This window comes from Megachile rotundata, chromosome 7 (assembly GCF_050947335.1).
Source record: "Megachile rotundata isolate GNS110a chromosome 7, iyMegRotu1, whole genome shotgun sequence".
Classification (NCBI taxonomy): Eukaryota; Metazoa; Arthropoda; class Insecta; order Hymenoptera; family Megachilidae; genus Megachile; species Megachile rotundata.
Window position 1 is genome coordinate 10356040 of NC_134989.1, and position 19315 is coordinate 10375354.

The following is a 19315-nucleotide window of genomic DNA, read 5'->3' on the forward strand; positions in this document are numbered from 1 at the left end:
TTCAATCTGCCCTCGCTTCTTTGATTCACGCTTCCCACCCTCTGTTTCGCTCCCTCGATCGGGGGATATTCGCGGTGCAACGTCGGGAAAAATAAACGACCGGGGAATGGTGGTGTTCTTTGCACGTCGAGAGAAAATTAGGGTAGCGGTGAAAAATCGTCTCCGCATCGGTGGTTAACGGTACCGTGCCTCTCTCAAGTCGCTTTATGATAATTTGATTGAGACAAGTTGTAGGGGGTGGGATAATTGCCATGACTTATGGGGAGATACATCGGTCAATCGACAACACGATTGCAACGTCGATTTCCTGTGCACTTTAGGTACATCAAAACTTTTACCAAATTATAGCCAACTTTGTGAAATAAAGAAATTTGCTTTCTGAAGAATGTAATTTTTATAAATTCTTCCAACCTCTTGAAATTGGTTGGAAATATTTTTAAACTACAACTACCGCCATTTTTCTTGTACCACACTTGACGATACTCTCACGCCATTTTGTGTAAAAAAACCAGCAATTCTCGATTCATATTTTAAGGAAATCTTGCGATTTTCATAATCGTTACGAAAATGTTACGCGTTGCATACCTTGAGCGATGTTTAACTTTTCGTTCGTTTACAAGAGTGTTTTTCATGGAAAATTTCGATCGTCTAGTTTGAAACGAACGACGGCCCGCTATGAGATGCAAATTGAAGTTCGATTAAAGTTTTATAGTCTTTTGCGAGTTGCTAGATATTGAAATGAAGTATCATAAATTTCGCCGGCGATGCGTTTACCATTCGATTTTAAATATTCATGAGCGTCGAATTTTGCAGTCGCTTTGCGTGTAAATCGTTTTTAAAAACAAAGAAAAGGCAATAGCGCATAATATCGGTATTTTATCCGTTTCGAATAATCGCCATAGTCACGCATTGAAAGAACGTTGAAAATTGTACAGGAGAAATAACAAAAAAAAAAAGGAAGAAAGAAAACATTTAATGATATCCCGTTTCCTGCCGCAAAATAGCTGGTATTGTTTCTGGTATCGCAAAAAAAAAAATTGTCGTTCTATCTATCGATTCCCTGTTGAAATCGGCGTAATGGCGAAACATCGTTCGAATAATACACCGAAGAGTTATGTACACGAACGAATCGCGGCAAAGTGAATACTGCGAGCGTGCTATTGTTCTCAATTAAAAGTTAAGTTGATAATCGACCTGATTTGTTAATTTGAAAACGTAATTACCCCGGTCCGTTCGTGGATCGAGCCTATTCAGACTGCATAAAACACGGTCTGCATTTAATGCATATTCGAATGCACGAAAATGCGTTTCATTGATAGTCGATTAAATTCTCGTGTAGTTTTACGATTACCATTGATTCCTTTTCTTCTTGTTCGTATGCGAATCACTTTTCAGCGAGGTGCAATTTCATTTTTCAATGTAAAGCGGATTTTTGTGCGGGCTCTTTTGTTGGAGAGGATTGTTGGAAATTTTGGAGTGACCTCTCGTTATATTGCCATTTTTATATTAGTCAAGTTTTTATAGCTTTGTGTGTTAGTTTGCGGAGATTCAAGTTTGGAAATTGCGAATTTTTTTTTTATTTAGAGATTGGGGTTGGGAATTGGAAATTGGGGAATTTTAGAAAGTTGAGGAATTTAGGATTTTTAGAAATTTTGGAAAATTTGGAATATATGGAATATTTGGAATATTTAGGAATTTTAGGAAATTTAGGAATTTTAGGAATTTTAGGAATTTTAGGTATTTTAGGAATTTTAGGAATTTTAGGAAATTTTGAAAATTCGAAGTATTTGGAATATTTAGGAAATTTAGGAAATTTTGAAAATTTAGGAAATTTAGGGAACCTAGGGAATCTAGGGAATCTAGGGAATCTAGGAAATCTAGGGAATCTAAGGAATCTAAGGAATCTCGGGAATTTAGGGAATCTAAGAAATCTAGGAAATCTAAAAAAATTTAGAAAATTTGAAATTTTGTAAGTAGCAAAATTACAAATTAAAAAATTTAAAAACTCCAAAAATTAGAATTTCCAAAAACCCAAAAGCAACCTAAAAATCACCAAATCTAAACCTTCCCTATTCCACAACCCCCCTCCAAAATTAACCTTGAACCCAAATAAAAGAAAGTCAATCTTGAACTTGATCTTGAAAGGCAATCGATAAACGATCGATTATTCGTGAAATGCGCTCGTGACTAGAACATATCCGGAAGTGCGATCGAAGCGAGTCGAACTCAAGAAAAAGAACGTTTTCCTTACGGTGGTGGTTGTTTGAACGCAATCAATCGTTTCTCTCCGCAGCTGTCTGCAATTTCGAGGCTGTAATCGGCCAGCAGATCCTGCGTCGATGAGATCGAAACAGCGGGATACGAGCTGAAAACGCGCGACGGCTCTCGTTGAAGGCTACTTAAAACAACCGTTGAGCACTGCGACCAGTGCTCGAATTACCAACAACAGGTGGCTCACAAGTAAGTATTACTCCCGCCACCATTCGATACCATCGACGCCATTTTTCTCCGTTTTAACCGTCATTTTTCACGCTTCAACTTTTTAACGCTAAAACTACTGGCGCGATCAAATCTCTTATTTGTTTTATGGTACAACGTTAGGGTGACTTTTTTGAAATTTTTTTATTTATATATTTTTACTTATTTAGTTTTTAACTTCATTTTATATTTTGAAATCAGGGTTTACAGAGAATTATTGTGTATTATACTTTTATTTTATATCATTTCTTTATTCATTTTTAATTTCGAGATAAGGGTGGATTATAAAGAATTAATGTATTTTTATGTTTTATCATTTTTGTATTAATTTTTCAATTTTATCTTTAATTTCAAAGTTAGTGTGAATTTCGAGCTGGTAGGTTGGTGTTAGCTCCTTGCTGTACGGTGCGTCAAGTGCGTCACAAATATTCGTAGTTATAACATTCAGTAATGAAAATTAAAATATTATGTACGTAATGTATAAAGTTCTATTTATCTAACTATATTTAAAAATTTCGGATTTAAAGTTTGAAATGAAACATGTTAAAAATTTGAGTAAGACTGCATTTGAGATTTATGACGCTTGAGTGCGTCACGAGTTAAATTTGTTAAATTACAGCAAGAGGTTGAAGCAAATATTAAATATTTTTTTATCTATTAATATTCGGTTGAAAAGGAGAAACATGCTTCCTATGTAAGTAATTTGAGACTTCGTTGAAATTGCACATTTTTGTAACACGTTCGCTGCTGGTATTCAAATGATGTTATAAGTTACATGTTACAAGAAATTATTATTTATAGACCAAGTTTATTATTTACAAATTACGACTTACAAACCAAGTATAGAATTTACAAATTATAACTTACAAATCCACTATGTAAGTTATAACTTGCAGACCAAGTATATAAATTATAACTTGCAAACCAACTATGTAAGTCATAACTTGCAGACCAAGTGTATAAATTATAACTTGCAATTCAACTATGTAAGTTATAACTTGCAGACCAAGTATATAAATTATAACTTGCAAACCAACTATGTAAGTCATAACTTGCAGACCAAGTATATAAATTTAAACTTGCAAACCAACTATGTAAGTCATAACTTACAGACCAAGTATATAAATTAAAACTTGCAAACCAACTATGTAAGTCATAACTTGCAGACCAACTATATAAACTATAATTTGCATATCAAGCATGTAACTTATAACTTGCACACCAAGTCCATAAATTATAAAATAAAGTCCAAGAACACACTTCCCAAATTACAACTTCCAAAAAAAATATTTCCAAATCTCCCAAATTATATCTTCCCAAAACTTCCAAAAATGGTGTACTTCCAAATGCTAAACAGTGCAAATTGCAAGCAGCGCTCAAAAGCCCCACACGATAGAATCTATCCATCAAAATCCTCCACAGTAGCGAACGTGTTAACTCGCCTCGAACACACGATATGCAATCGCATATCGATCCCCCAATAGTACACATGCTGTATGATCGAAATCCACACAGCTCCGTCAATACGAGCGCAACATCCGCGACTCCGGGCGGCTTGTGGGAGTGCAGCAAGTGCCTGGACGAAATGCGGCTGATGCAGAGGTTGGCGATCAGCGGACTATTGTCCGTGATCTTGATCGTCCTTCTGACTGGCACTTTCGTCACGCGTCACGATTTGGCGAACGTCGTCGAGCGAGGCTCCGCGCCCGAGGAACGCGTCGAACAGTTGAACCCCTCGTGGATGCAAAACAACGCGATACCGGGTCAAGATGAACAGAAAACCGAGGATAAAGATCATCGGGTGGACCTGAAACACAGACAATCCGAACCATCCGCGGTTGGACCCCCGCCGATCCCGGTTCCTGGACCCTACGTCATTAAACCGCCTAATCCTCCTCTGGATGACGTGACTAACCAGCGTCGCGAGAAGATCAAAGAGGTAAGCTGCTGTTACGCGCGTTCTCATCTTCTCTAATTATTGAAATGCATTTTGGAATTGCTGGAGATATTTGGGTGGAAACTTGGCTCTGATTTAGCTGTGAATATACTGCGAAAAGGTCTTTGATAGGTCTCTTTGTATTGACACGATCTGTGTACCTGTAATATTACTTCAATTTAGGGTACTATTTATTTATTGCAATGTTAATTTGAAGGTGTGTACTTGTTAATTATTTTAGAATACATATGTAGTTTACTTTAGTTTAAAATACATACGTAGCTTACTTTATTTTAAAATACATATGTAATACTACATATTAGTATGGTTTTTATTTGTTTTCGATATAGAGGATGTTATGAGTATGTATTTGAGATGTTTCAGTTTATGTTTTGATAACAAATGATAATTGCAACTACTGACAGTTATTTTGTTTCATTTTCAAAAATATTAATCGCTTTGTACACATATGTATTCACATATATTCATATGTGTATACATATGCATATGCATACGTTATACATTATTTACAATTTTTAGTTTATGTTTTGATAACAAATGATAATTGCAACTACTGAAAATTATTTTGTTTCATTTTCAAAAATATTAATCGCTTTGTACACATATGTATTCACATATATTCATATGTGTATACATATGCATATGCATACGTTATACATTATTTACAATTTTCAGTTAATGTTTGATAACAAATGATAATTGCAACTACTAAAAGTTATTTTGTTTCATTTTTTAAAATATTAGTAGCTTTGTACACATGTATTTACATATGTTCATATGTGTATACATATGCATATGCATACGTTATACATTATTTACAATTTTCAGTTAATGTTTGATAACAAATGATAATTGCAACTATTAAAAGTTATTTTGTTTCATTTTTTAAAATATTAGTGGCTTTGTACACATATGTATTCACATATGTTCATATGTGTATACATTTGCATATGCATACATTATACATATTTGCAATTTACACGATTTATTAAAATAAGTAGATACGAAAGGCAGTCTTTACAAGACCAGTATGGAAGGGTAAGACTCAAAGAATAATATTTGTTCATTAAAACCGTATTAAAGTGATTGGATAAAGGTAAGTGATTTCGAGCCTTGATTTTTGCTGATAACACGTGATCTTCGAACGCATCTGATATAACTGAAATTATCTATCATTTCAAGAAGATGTAATTGAAGCTCTGCAGGCTATGGAAACGTTAATTTTAGATGCTGCCAGTGATTGAACGATTACTTAATTCCATGGAGTTTCAGTATCGTTACGAAATTAGCATTCGAATGATCGGGTATTTGGAGTTCTAAGAATTTGGAAATGTAGGAATTTGAAGATTCAACAATTTAGTGTTTTAGTTCAATATTTTACAAATTTGGAAATCAATGAATTTAAAAATTTTGAATATTTGAGAGATTAAAAAATTTCAAGGTGTATGAATAAAAAAATTTATAAAATTATAAACTTCCCAAAATTGTACCAAAAAATGTAAAATTTTTCTATTAAAAAAATTAACTACTCACAAGTACCCAAGAGTATACTTCATCCACAATGCTAGACACAATTTCCAATACAAAACAAATGACTTCCACGTTCTCCCCAAACATTTCCAACTATTTTTTCAAACTTTTTCCAAAGCCCATATGCGGTGGTTAAAAAAATCGAGCTATGTCGTTCACCGTTGACCCATTGATTACCCCGTCGGTGCAATGTTTGCTTTCGATCGAAAATTGTTTAGATGGACGTCCAATTCTGTTTGTTAATTTAAACAAATTCCATCAGTCAGATAGTAGCCGCACAAAGCCACAATCATAGTACGGAACAGTTTCAATTTCGAAACCCAGTTTCAGACGAATTCATCGTTCAAAAGGGATTGATGTGGAGGACGATAAACGACCAGTTTGAAATAGATTTACAGGAATGGACCCGTAGGATATCAAGGGAGTGCAGCAAAGAGAAGGAAAGTGCAGGAAAACGGGCGAACTTTCAAAGAGATAATCGTTCCGGCTGAGTTTCGAAGGGTCTTAATGTGATTGATTCATTATCGCTTGGATCTTGCTCCTTGAACAGAATTATCGCGGATATCCAGTTTATTGCTCTTTGCTAAATTAATTACGCGGTAATGGTTTCACTTCAACTTCGACTGGATGAAGTCTGACGTGCTATCTCCACACCGGAATTCCTCCATTTCTCTCAATTTATTTTCCTTACCGAAAGTATTCGTATTTGCGCTTTTATTGGTACTCACATCTCCTCGTTTCACAAATTCACTATTTACCTGATCTAAAAATTAAATAAAAAATTTTATTATACAAGAATTTTTTTATTAGAGAGATTAAATATTTTATTATACATCCTTAGTGATTCATAAATGGTGTTTAATATTTTTGTAAGCTATATTTAAGAAAATAATTTTACTTATTTTATGTCATTGTAGCGTGTCATGTTATTGTATTATTTGTTAAATATTTAATAAATTTATTTTCAGTAAAATTTAATAAATTTATTATCAGTAAATTTTAAATACTTAATAAATTTGTCTTTACTAATTTTTAAATAATTCTTAAATTAATGAATTTTAACTAAACCAATTCCAAAATAAAATAATGTCAAAACTAAAATTGTTGATAAAACCTAAATTAAACATGCTATTCATGCAACGCAGAATAAAATAAAAAATTAATTTTATTAATTGTGCATTTCACACTGACGCTAGATATGTTGAATTTGCGTATAAGGTACATAGAAACTGATGAAGATTCAATCGGAGAATAAGCTTTCCTACGCCGTTACTATTTCAGAAACGTTCTAGAGATACGAAGCACGACTGCATTCAGCAGGGGCCAATAAATCGGTTCGATAAACTGGATAATAGCACGGTTGACCGTTCTTCAATAAAGTCTGACCCGGCAGGATACAGGGTATCGAGCGAAAGTCGATTAAATTCGAAATCAGAGAAGCTACGCCAGATTTGTCTATTCGTTGCTCGATTCGTCATATTGCTGCTATCTCTTCGTGTACAGGGTGCTTCCAAATAATGGTATATTCCCTTTAGTAACTATTGTATAAGTGTTATCTGCTTGTTATGTATGCTTATGTGGAGCTTAAGTGGAGATACAGATACATAACTAGTCACATTCATTGGCTACTATGAATTCTGAAACTGAATTTTTGATATGTCTTTTGATAGGTGTCTTTATGTGGCGCTATAGCTACATCATCAATTACATTCATTGACTATTATGAATTCTGAAACTCAATTTTTGATAGGTGTCTTTATGTGGAGCTATAGCTACGTCAGCAGTCACGTTCATTAGCTACTATGAATTCTGAAACTGAATTTTTTATATGTCTTTTGATGTGTCTTTATGTGGAGCTATAGCTACAGCATCAATCACATTCATTGGCTAGTATGAGTTCTGAAACTCAATTTTTGATAGGTGTATTTATGTGAAGCTATAGCTACGTCAACAGTCACATTCATTAGCTACTATGAATTCTGAAACTGAATTTTTTATATGTCTTTTGATAGGTGTCTTTATGTGGAACTATAGCTACAGCATCATTCACATTCATTGACTATTATGAATTCTGAAACTCAATTTTTAATAGGTGTATTTATGTGAAGCTATAGCTACGTCAACAGTCACATTCATTAGCTACTATGAATTCTGAAACTGAATTTTTGATATGTCTTTTGATAGGTGTCTTTATATGGAGCTATAGCTACACCAACAATGACATTCATTAGCTACTAAGAATTCTGAAACTCATTTGTTGATAGGTGTCTTTATGTGGAGCTATAGCTACGTCAGCAGTCACATTCATTAGCTACTATGAATTCTGAAACTGAATTTTTGATATGTCTTTTGATAGGTGTCTTTATGTGGAGCTATAGCTACACCAGCAATGACATTCATTAGCTACTAAGAATTCTGAAACTCAATTTTGAATATGTATGTGGAGCTACATCTACATAAGCACATTTAACTACCAAAAGTTCTGAAAATTAATTTTTGACATCCATGTTTATGTGAAGCTATAGCAAGGTTCTGAAACATGGTTTTCGACATGCATGATTATATGAAGTCATAGCTGCATATGAAGTGATAGTCTACCAATGGTTCTGTAGCTTATGACAGAAAAATGTATATAGTGTATCAAGTTTATAATATGAACGTAATTTTTGTTGTATCTTAACTTGTAAATCCTTTGACCTGAGATGAAGTCCTCCTTGAACTTGAAAGCTAAAGTTAGCACTGAGTTAATTAAACCAGCAACTTCTTGTAATTAGCATACCTATCAACCTGCAACCAATCTCCAAGGTATCAACTCTATTACCAATACTAGGCAAGGAAAATGGAGCAGCAGTTTTGTTCAAATCAGTTCCACGTTTAAATGGTGACTCACGTCTCCTTAATAGCTCTTCAATATTTCGTTGAAATCGAAATTGCATGTTTAATCGTCCTCACATCACTATACAATTTTTACTAGAGTCGATTATAATTAGTCGTGCAATTGGATCCGCAGTAACACGTTGCTGCAAATACGGTGAGCTCTCATGGTTTCGAAATGTTGAGGCCGAGTTATGTACCAGGCTTATACGTCTCTCGGCCAAGCAAGGTACATATCGTTCATTCCAAACGAAGCAATTTGCTTTGCGAGTGGACTCGTGTAATTCACGAAATGGGTAAACCGCGTTCGAAATAGATCTCGATTTACTGTTCACGGCTGCGTCCAACAAACGTGCATAGATAAAAAGAAACGCCCCGTGCGTTTTTATTCTTGCGTCAAAAAATTAATTAAAGTCGCGCAATCACGGATTCGTTTTGCTCGTCCTTGGCTACAAACATGCAAATGTAATTACAAACGTTTTCGGGATCTCTGTGATTTTAAATTGCGTCTCTTTGCCCCGGAATTTTGGCCACCGTATGCAATTTTTATCAATTTGACATTCTGTTTGACTGCGGTTCGTTTCGCGATTTTATCTGAGCTTATGTTTGCTTGATGTGTGGGATATTTATACTGCTAAGTCCACAATATATATTTACTTTATATATGTTATTATTATTATCGAATAACAAATATTTTGAATAGTATATATATACATGACATATATGTGTATATAACTGTTTGATATGGACATGTACATATGTGTACATATGTGTATATAATAAAACATTTTAACTGGTACATGTAATTGTTTATTGTAGAGATGTGTGCATACTTAATATACTTTATACACTTACATTATACATTTCAAATTAATAAATCATTTTAAATAGTGTACACATATGTGCCTGGCTAATATAAAGGTACACATATGTGTGCATACTTAATATACTTTATACACTTACATTGTACATTTTAAAATAATAAAACATTTTTAATAGTACACACATATGTGTCTGCTTAATATAGAGGTGCACACATGTGTACACAAGATGTACACATATGTGCCTGGCTAATATAAAGGTACACATATGTGTGCATACTTAATATACTTTATACACGTACATTGTACATTCCAATATAATAAAACATTTTTAATAGTATACACATATGTGTCTGCTTAATATAGAGGTGCACACATGTGTACACAAGATGTACACATATGTGCCTGGCTAATATAAAGGTTCTCATATGTGTACATACTTAATACACTTTATACACGTACATTGTACATTTTAAAATAATAAAACATTTTTAATAGTATACACATATGTGTCTGCTTAATATAAAGGTGCACACATGTGTACACAAGATGTACACATATGTGCCTGGCTAATATAAAGCTACTCATATGTGTACATACTTAATACACTTTATACACGTACATTGTACATTTCAAAATAATAAAATATTTTTAATAGTATACACATATGTGTCTGCTTAATATAGAGGTGCACACATGTGTACACAAGATGTACACATATGTGTACATACTTAATATGCGACTTCATACAGTTACATAGTATGTAACAAATTAAATCCAACTAAAGAAATAACCAAGTTTCACTAATGAGAAGTACAAATGATTTAGCCAATAATCATAAATATAGTCACTTAATGGAAGCACTTAATCAAAAATATGATGAAGTTTATATCACGGAACAGCGTAAGTTCCGATAACGATCAATTTTGCCGGTAATGCCCGGGCAAAAGTTGCCTTCCCATGTTGGCCGTAGTAACATTAACCAGTCTTCGACCTGGATTTCTCGTCGAACGTCTCTCTAACTCCAAAAGCTCGTGTAACAGGGCTCGAATGGCGTCAGAATCGATTCGGCACGACGTCGATCTGATTACACGGGCCGAGCAGCGGAGTTGTTACTCAAACGATCGCTAATCCCGTCGTATTAGGGATCACGCTTTAACGTTGCCTCTAATTATCGGCACGCATGCGACTCGTGTATACTAACATTGCACGCCGGTTGAGAATATACTCGCCCGACGCCATAGAAAATCCATGACACCGTAGTGCTGCGTCTAAAGCAATGAGATCTCAAGCACAGCCTCGTGTTGTCAACCGGTGATTCGGGATATTCTATGGGGAAGTAAATTGTAGCTTCGTGACGCTTTCAAGGATGTTTGCAAACTGTGAGTCATGCGTTGTATTGCAAGCTTTCTAAAACAGAAATTGACTAATTTGCACACTGTAATTAGTGTACTGTTTAACATTAACATAGTTAAAAACTGTTTAACATTACCTAAAAATTTTGCTGTATGTTTTCAAATTTTTAAACAATCGATAAATGTGTGCGGAGTTTAAAGCCCGTAAAAATTATTTAAAAGCAGATCTCGTTCGATTCTGATTACCATTTCCGGTCTGGCTTGGACGATGACGTTCGAACGAATGCACCTCCCGACAAAGTCGCATTGTCCGTCGAATGAACGGGTTTGGCACAATGGAAGCGGTTCCTTTTAATGAGACGTTGGTTAAGGGAGAAACGATAGACGGCGGAAGGGACGAACACAGAAAGAAGGGTGGCAGAGGGGTACAGGGTGTTCCGTAAATCGTGAACCCTGCCTGGCTAATGAGAAATTCACTGAGGCGTGCTGTGGAAGGTTAGATGGAGAAAGGATGGACGATGGTGTGTGGGAATGGTGTTTCGGCCAGTAGAAAAACAGCTCCATAAATGTATATCGTATGATGTGTGCCATACGTTCTGTGGGAATCGAAATTTCTATAGAAATTCGACATTTTTCGTTCGTAATCTTTTTTTGCTAGTATTGTGTATATGTGAGGTAGACGTTGATGTGCTATTTTTAAGTAGGATGTGGATATGTGGATATGTAGATGAGTGGATATATGAATATATGAGTATGTGGATATGTGGACATATGAGTATGTGGATATGTGGATATGTGGATATGTGGATATGTGGATATGTGGATATGTGGATATGTGGATATGTGGATATGTGGATATGTGGATATGTGGATATGTGGATATGTGGATATGTGGATATGTAGATATGTGGACATATGGATATATTGATATGTGGATATATGGATATATAGATATGTGAATATGTGGATATGTACATATGTGGATATGTACATATGTGGATATATGGATATGTGGATATGTGAATATGTGGATATGTACATATGTGGATATATGGACATGTGGATATGTGAATATGTGAACACGTGGATATATGGACACGTGGACATGTGAATATACAGATATGTGAATATGTGAATAAGTGGATACATAGACATGTGAATATACAGATATGTGAATATGTGAATAAGTGGATATATAGACATGTGAATATGTGAAAATCTAAATATATGAATATGTGGATATATGAGTATGTACATCTGTGGATATGTAAAAATAGTTTCAAACTACTTTATTCGACCTTTCACAGAAATAGTTGAACTCAAATTTATTTTATCTTCTAAATATTTAATAGTACTAGAAATATTTTAAAACCTTCACAAATAACCTCAAAAAATATTACCTTTCAAAGTTATTTTCTTCAAATAGAGCATCTGTGATCTCATGAAAATTGACAGCTAAGATGAAATTCATCAAACGTTAATAATTCTTCGCCTATTTATATTAAGTTATTTTTATTCATGTTCAATAAATTTCATATTTATAACCTGTTATACCAATTGGTTGCAGAATTTAATATTTCCTGTTCCTTCATACAAAATGTTTGATAAATCTAAGGTTCAATATTCTTTTATATAAAATGTTTGCATAAAAGAATATAAAACATTAAATTTATCATAGTAATCGATGAATTTAATGTTTTATGCTTTTCAATATTAAATGATAAAATTTAGTATCTTATACTTTACACGAAATGTTCAAGTGATTTAATATCCAAAAAAATGACCAAATTTCTATTTTATAAAATGACACAAATTTTTTGACCAACATTTCCCAAAAAAAATTTTAAAATTCACAAAGAGATCTTATCATTGTTCAAAACACTACCTGCAGAAAAACTCTTGCAATACAAAAATGTTCCAACAAAAAAATATCGCATGAAAAATGTCTGGAATGACGGTAATCGTTTAAGATCATAGAAGACAAAACGTTTCACCCTCAAAGAACGATATTCCCCTTTTGCCAACCCTTCAGCCGTCCAACACACTCTCTGTATCTGTACTCAAAGGCCAAAACATGGCCAGGAACAGAAGATAGAAATCGTCGCGAGCATTGCGGGAGCAGCTTTCATTCACAGATCAGAGAACAAGATGGCTGGAAGCAAGGGGATGAGGGTGTCGGTCGTCAGGCGAAGAATAATTCACGCTATTAGCCCGAAGCGGCACAATGCGAGCTCGACCCATCACAATAAACAAAGACATAATTATAGTATACCTCCGGAGGGTCGTAGTCGGTGTAGAATTCCGGTTTCCTTGTCTTTGCCTTTTACCCTTCTCTTAAGAAACCCCTGTCGTGTGCAGTCAATCTTTACGCAAAAAACGGATGATCGAGATTATGGGGTGTTTAGGTGGGGGATGATATAGTTTGATTGTAAAATTTTGCGGGAAAATTGAAGATGATATTTTACCACATATGGGTATCATATGTTCGATGTTGGGTGAGGTAGGTGGGGTTTTTGATGATATCAGGGCAATTGGATGATTGAAGATTAATACTAAATTTAATCTAATTTAATTTAATACTATGATAAATTCCCGAAACCTTAAATTTATAAATTTATAAATTTCCCAAATCCCTAGATTCCGAAAACCTTAAATTTCCAACTCCCTAAATTTCCAAATCCTTGAATTCTCAAACCCCTAAATTCTCAAATCCTAAAAATTCCCAAATTTATAAATTTCCAAGACCTTAAATTTCCAAATCCTTGAATTCCCAAACCCCTAAATTCTCAAATCCTTGAATTTCCAAATCCCTTAAATTTCCAAATCCTAAAAATTCCCAAATCCCTAAATTCCCAAAACCTTAAATTTCCAAATTCCTAAATTTCTAAATTTCCTTAATTGCCAAACCCCTAAATTTCCAAATCTCCAAAGTCCCTAAGTTCCTAAATTCCTTAATTCCCAAACCCCTAAATTCTCAAATCCTTGACTTCCCATCCCCCTAAATTCCCAAACCCCAAAATCCCCAAATTACCAAATTTAAAAATTGTCTACCCATCGAAAATTCCCATATCGTCCACATATCATATGTCACTATTTAACCTCGTAATTGACAACCACACTATATCTTCCAGCAGCTATACGTGTTTCCATGTGCTACCCATACATGGTGTTAGGCGTCTAAGCACGCGGAATTTCGTGAACCATCCTGGTGTTTCGTTCCCATGGTGTTACCGGTCGCACGTCCCGTGTGGACAGGTTGAATACCTGTTTCGCGTGTTTCCTACTTGCATAATGACGTCTTTTTTATCAGGTTTAATAGTATTTGCTACAGTTTCAGCGGATCTGCTTAATGCGTCCACTGATTACCTGTTTTGTTAGAGATTTCTGAAGTAATTTGTAGATGACTGTGAGAAATAAAATTGCACCTATGATATTGTCTTCGTTGAAAATTATTAGTTATATTGTTGTGTATGTAAAAAATGAAATAATATGTAATATAAAGAAAACTTGTATATGTGCAATTTATTTTAATTGAATTTGAGGATGTCTTTAATAAAAGCACCATGTGTGTTGATAAAATTATTGACATTATTCGGAATCGACATAAAATTGTTGAGTACACATGTGACACATGTGGTATGTATAATACTCATGATGTGTATGATGCATATGATACATGTGATACATACACACGTGATATACATATGATGTAAATACATATATATGTGATACATACACACATGATATACATATGATGTAAATACATATACATGTGATACATATCATGTACACATCACGTTAAATGATACATATTGTACATATGAAATGTATGGCACATATGATATACAACATGTTGCATGTACATATGATATACGATACGTATGCTACATATGGAATGTACGACACGTATGATATGTTACATAAGAAGTATATGGTATCCATAATACATATGGTGCATATGGGACATACGATACATATGATATAAGATTCGTATGCTACATATGGAATGCACGATACATATGATATGTTACATAAAAAGTATATGGTATCCATAATACATATGATGCATATGGGACATACGATACATATGATATAAGATACGTATGCTACATATGGAATGCACGACACGTATGATATGTTACATAAAAAGTATATGGTATCCATAATACATATGATGCATATGGGACATACGATACATATGATATAAGATTCGTATGCTACATATGGAATGTACGACAAGTATAATATGTTACATAAGAAGTATATGGTATCCATAATACATATGATGCATATGCGACATACGATACATATGACACATACGGTACATATGGTACATACCATACATATGACACACATGGTACATACGATACCTAATACATAAACATGTAATGCACATCTACATACGATATAAGTGACATATAATGTACATGTGTGACATATGTGATATACGTTACACAAACAACAAAACCAACTATTTAAAAAATGATAACTACACCAATTTTCACATCCAAAAAAAAGTAACGTCCTCTAAAAAGAGAAGCAATTGAGACCCTAAAAAAAAGTCCCAGAATTGCAAAGTGGATCGTTTGAATTCCGTAAAGGCTCGATCGGCATTCTATCTCGTGCCAATTTTTCTTATCCGTTCAGCGTAAAATTACGTTCAGCTCGGTGTCCAGCCTCGGATAGCACGCGAAATACGCGTATATAGAGCAGTATCCTCTCGAGTTCCCGAAGGATCGGCGAGAGCACCGAGGCGGGAACTCATCTTCACGCCAGGATGAGCCCAATTATAGCGTCAACTCGTTACCGGATATCATTAAACGTCAAGGAGGTACGAGTGTCCGCCTTTTTCCACGGGAATCTCGCGATTGGTAGCTCGTCGCTACCATTGTCATGGATGCCGTGAACACGAGGTCAGAAATTGAACGGGGATCTTCAGAACGCTCGAGGGGGAACATAATTCGAACGACAAATGAATGGAAAAAATAGGAAATGGAAATAGGAGGAGTCGAAATTCAGAATATTTCTATTTCACTTCTTTTTATATTTTGCATATGGACTTTAATGTTTTTTCTGGAGGTTTGATGATTTTTTTTTTTTTTGAAAATACTGATTTGGGTTCATTTGGAGTGCAGAAAATATGGCATTGATTATGGGAATGGGGGAGATCAAAATTAGGTGGTATTAATATTGTACTATTAAAACTTGAGAGTTTCAGAATTTGAAAATTTGGGAATTTGAGAGTTTCTAAATTTGAAGATTTCAACATTTGAGAATTTGGGAATTTGAGAGTTTTCAAATTTGAAGATTTCCAAATTTGAGGATTTCAAGATTTGAGGATTTCAAGATTTGAGAGTTTCCAAATTTGAAGATTTCCAAATTTGAGGATTTCAAGATTTGAGAATTTCCAAATTTGAAGATTTCAAAATTTGAGAATTTGGGAATTTGAGAGTTTCCAAATTGGAAGATTTCCAAATTTGAGAGTTTGGAAATTTGAGAATTTCCAAATTTAAAGATTTCAAAATTTGAGAATTTCAAAATTTGAAAATTTGGGAATTTGAGAGTTTCCCAATTTGAAGATTTCCAAATTTGAGGAGTTCAAGATTTGAGAATTTCCAAATTTGAAGATTTCAAAATTTGAGAATTTGGGAATTTGAGTGTCCAAATTGGAAGATTTCCAAATTTGAGAGTTTAGAAATTTGAGAGTTTCCAAATTTAAAGATTTCCAAATTTGTGGATTTCAAAATTTGAGAATTTCCAAATTTGAGAATTTGGGAATTTGAGAGTTTCAAAATTTGAGAATTTGAGAATTTGAGGATTTCAAAATTTGAGAATTTGAGGACTTGATAATTTTCATCTTTGAAAATTAATAAAATTAGAGTATTTTAGTATAATATTTTATCATAATAAATTACAATAATTTCCCTATCTACGTTATGTTAGGTTGAAACAAATGATTCTTCTAGTTCCCCAAAAACAGTACCTAGTAGCTCATACTATATTCCATCATCTCAAAACAGTACAATATTAAAAACCGTACGATTACCTAAATATTTCCGTAACAATTCTCTCTTCATCCCCCAATTTCCCTTTTCCCATTATTCCTCTCCCTTCTCCCTCATTTTTATACACATTTCGTTGCCTCTCATCTTGCATACACATAACCTTGTTTTCATTTTGTGTAAGCCACTTCAACCCTCTTCCTCGAATTTCCACCCCTATTTCTCTCTTTCCCGTACATTTTCTATCCTCGAAGGACTGCAGGGAGCAAAGGAAAATATTGACGATGTCTTCGTGGTCTATCGTGTCCCAAGATCGAGATCGCAAAACCGTTTAAAGAGCGGTTGTTCTCTCGTAAAAGCCATAGTCGGTTTATGATTCGCTCGACGCCAAGATATTATGCTGTTTTCGAGCTCGCATTCGCGGTGGCTCCATTAAATTCTCCTGAAGAATGTCAAACCGTGAATATTTGCCGGTTTATTCGTTTCCGATATGGCTTATGAAAAACTCGGACCTGTATCGTGATTCTTGGGCTATGGAAACTCGACTGAAACTTTTGGAGTCTTTTATCGATCATTACATAACGTTCAGATTCGATTTTATCAAGATCGATCGTATGTAAGGCTGCACACAACCCCTACGACGGCAATATAAGAAGAGACTTCGTATAACTATTCCCAAAAAAAAAATATAAAATGTACAATATTAATATCCTTTAAATATTTCATCCAAATAAAGAACACCATCTTCCAACTATCATAAAATAAAAAATTGTATTGTAAAATACAATAAGAAATTTTAGTTCGTGAAATGAAATAAGTTTGCAGTTACAGAATGTCGAGAAATAAAGAACAGAGACATTTTCTTCAATAACAAGAATTCAATTTCAGCGTGGGAGTATTAAACTGTTTTTTAAAAACACTAATGCCTTCCGGTCGTTGGCAAAAGTTTGCCATTTAATTTGACCAGTAAGCAATATCTGTTTTCAAAAAGTTGCATTCGCTTGTACGTACGAAGAAATTATCGTGCGGCAAACTTCTTTAATAAAGGTGTTCCCTGAATTTCATTTCTGTTACTGGATACAAGCGGAACAGCTTACAATTCCGGTTTCTTTGTATCCGAGGCAATGGAAACGAAACTTGTTTCCCTCGAATGGAAACTTTTTCATCGCGATGGAATCGGTGTAAGTGCACGTTAACGGTGCTCGAGATCTTCGTTATAAGTACTCTCGACGAATCTTTGGAGCATCAAAAAATTACAAACGGTGTATTGATAATTGCTGAGAGTGGGATTTGATGGGTGAACGAACAAATATAGATTCTTTCAAGTTTACATGTTTTTAAATTTTTTTACTCGCGAAGTTTTTTACCCTAATTTTATTCATTTTTGAAGTCTCAAATTTTCAAGTTCTCAAATTTTGAAATTCTCAATTTTTCAAATTCCAAGAATTCTCAAATTTTCAAATTCCCAATTTTACAAATTCTCAAATTCCTAAATTTTGACATTCTCAAATACCCAAAATTTTAAAATTCTCAAATTTCCAATTTCTCAAATTATGAACTTCTCACATCTTGGAATTCCCAAATTTGGAAATTCCCAAATTTTAAAATTGTCAAATCCCTAAATTCCCATATGCCCAAATCCCCAAATTCCCGAATTACTAAATTACCAAATTTCCAAATCCCCAAATCTCCAAATCTCCAAATCTCCAAATCTCCAAATCTCTAAATCCATAAATCTCCAAATTCCCAAATTATTAAATTACCAAATTTCCAAATCCCCCAATCCCAAAATTTTCAAATCCCCAAGTCCCCAAATTCCCCAATTCCCAAATTACTAATTTACCAAATTTCCAAATTTCCAAATCCCCAAATCCTCAAATTTCCAAATCCCCAAATTACTAAATTACCAAATTTCCAAATCCCCAAATTCCCAAATTCCCAAATCCCCAAATCTTCAAATTTCCAAATCTCCAAATTCCCAAATTATTAAATTACCAAATTTCCAAATCCCCCAATCCCAAAATTTTCAAATCCCCAAGTCCCCAAATTCCCCAATTCCCAAATTACTAATTTACCAAATTTCCAAATCCCCAAATTCCCAAATTCCTAAATCTCCAAATCCATATATCCTCAAATCCCCTAATCCCCAAATTCCCAAATCCCAAAATTCCCAAATCCCAAAATTCCCAAATCCCAAAATTCCCAAATCCCAAAATTCCCAAATCCCAAAATTCCCAAATCCCAAAATTCCCAAATCCCAAAATTCCCAAATCCCAAAATTCCCAAATCCCAAAATCC

The 19315-nt window shown here is 34.1% G+C and overlaps 1 protein-coding gene across 2 annotated transcripts in view; it reads left to right on the plus strand.

Moving 5' to 3' along the window:
• Window positions 1-19315, plus strand: part of alpha-Man-Ia (alpha-Mannosidase class I a) — a 627691-nt gene that overhangs the window by 524959 nt on the left and 83417 nt on the right. The window contains exons 2-3 of one of the 2 annotated variants that reach the window (XM_076533837.1): window positions 2294-2460; window positions 3994-4417. The exons of the other annotated variant lie outside the window; for it this stretch is intronic. Coding sequence (XP_076389952.1) covers window positions 4064-4417 — 354 coding nt within the window. The 5' untranslated portion in view covers window positions 2294-2460; window positions 3994-4063. The remainder of the gene's footprint in view (window positions 1-2293; window positions 2461-3993; window positions 4418-19315) is intronic. 2 annotated transcript variants of the gene reach the window in all.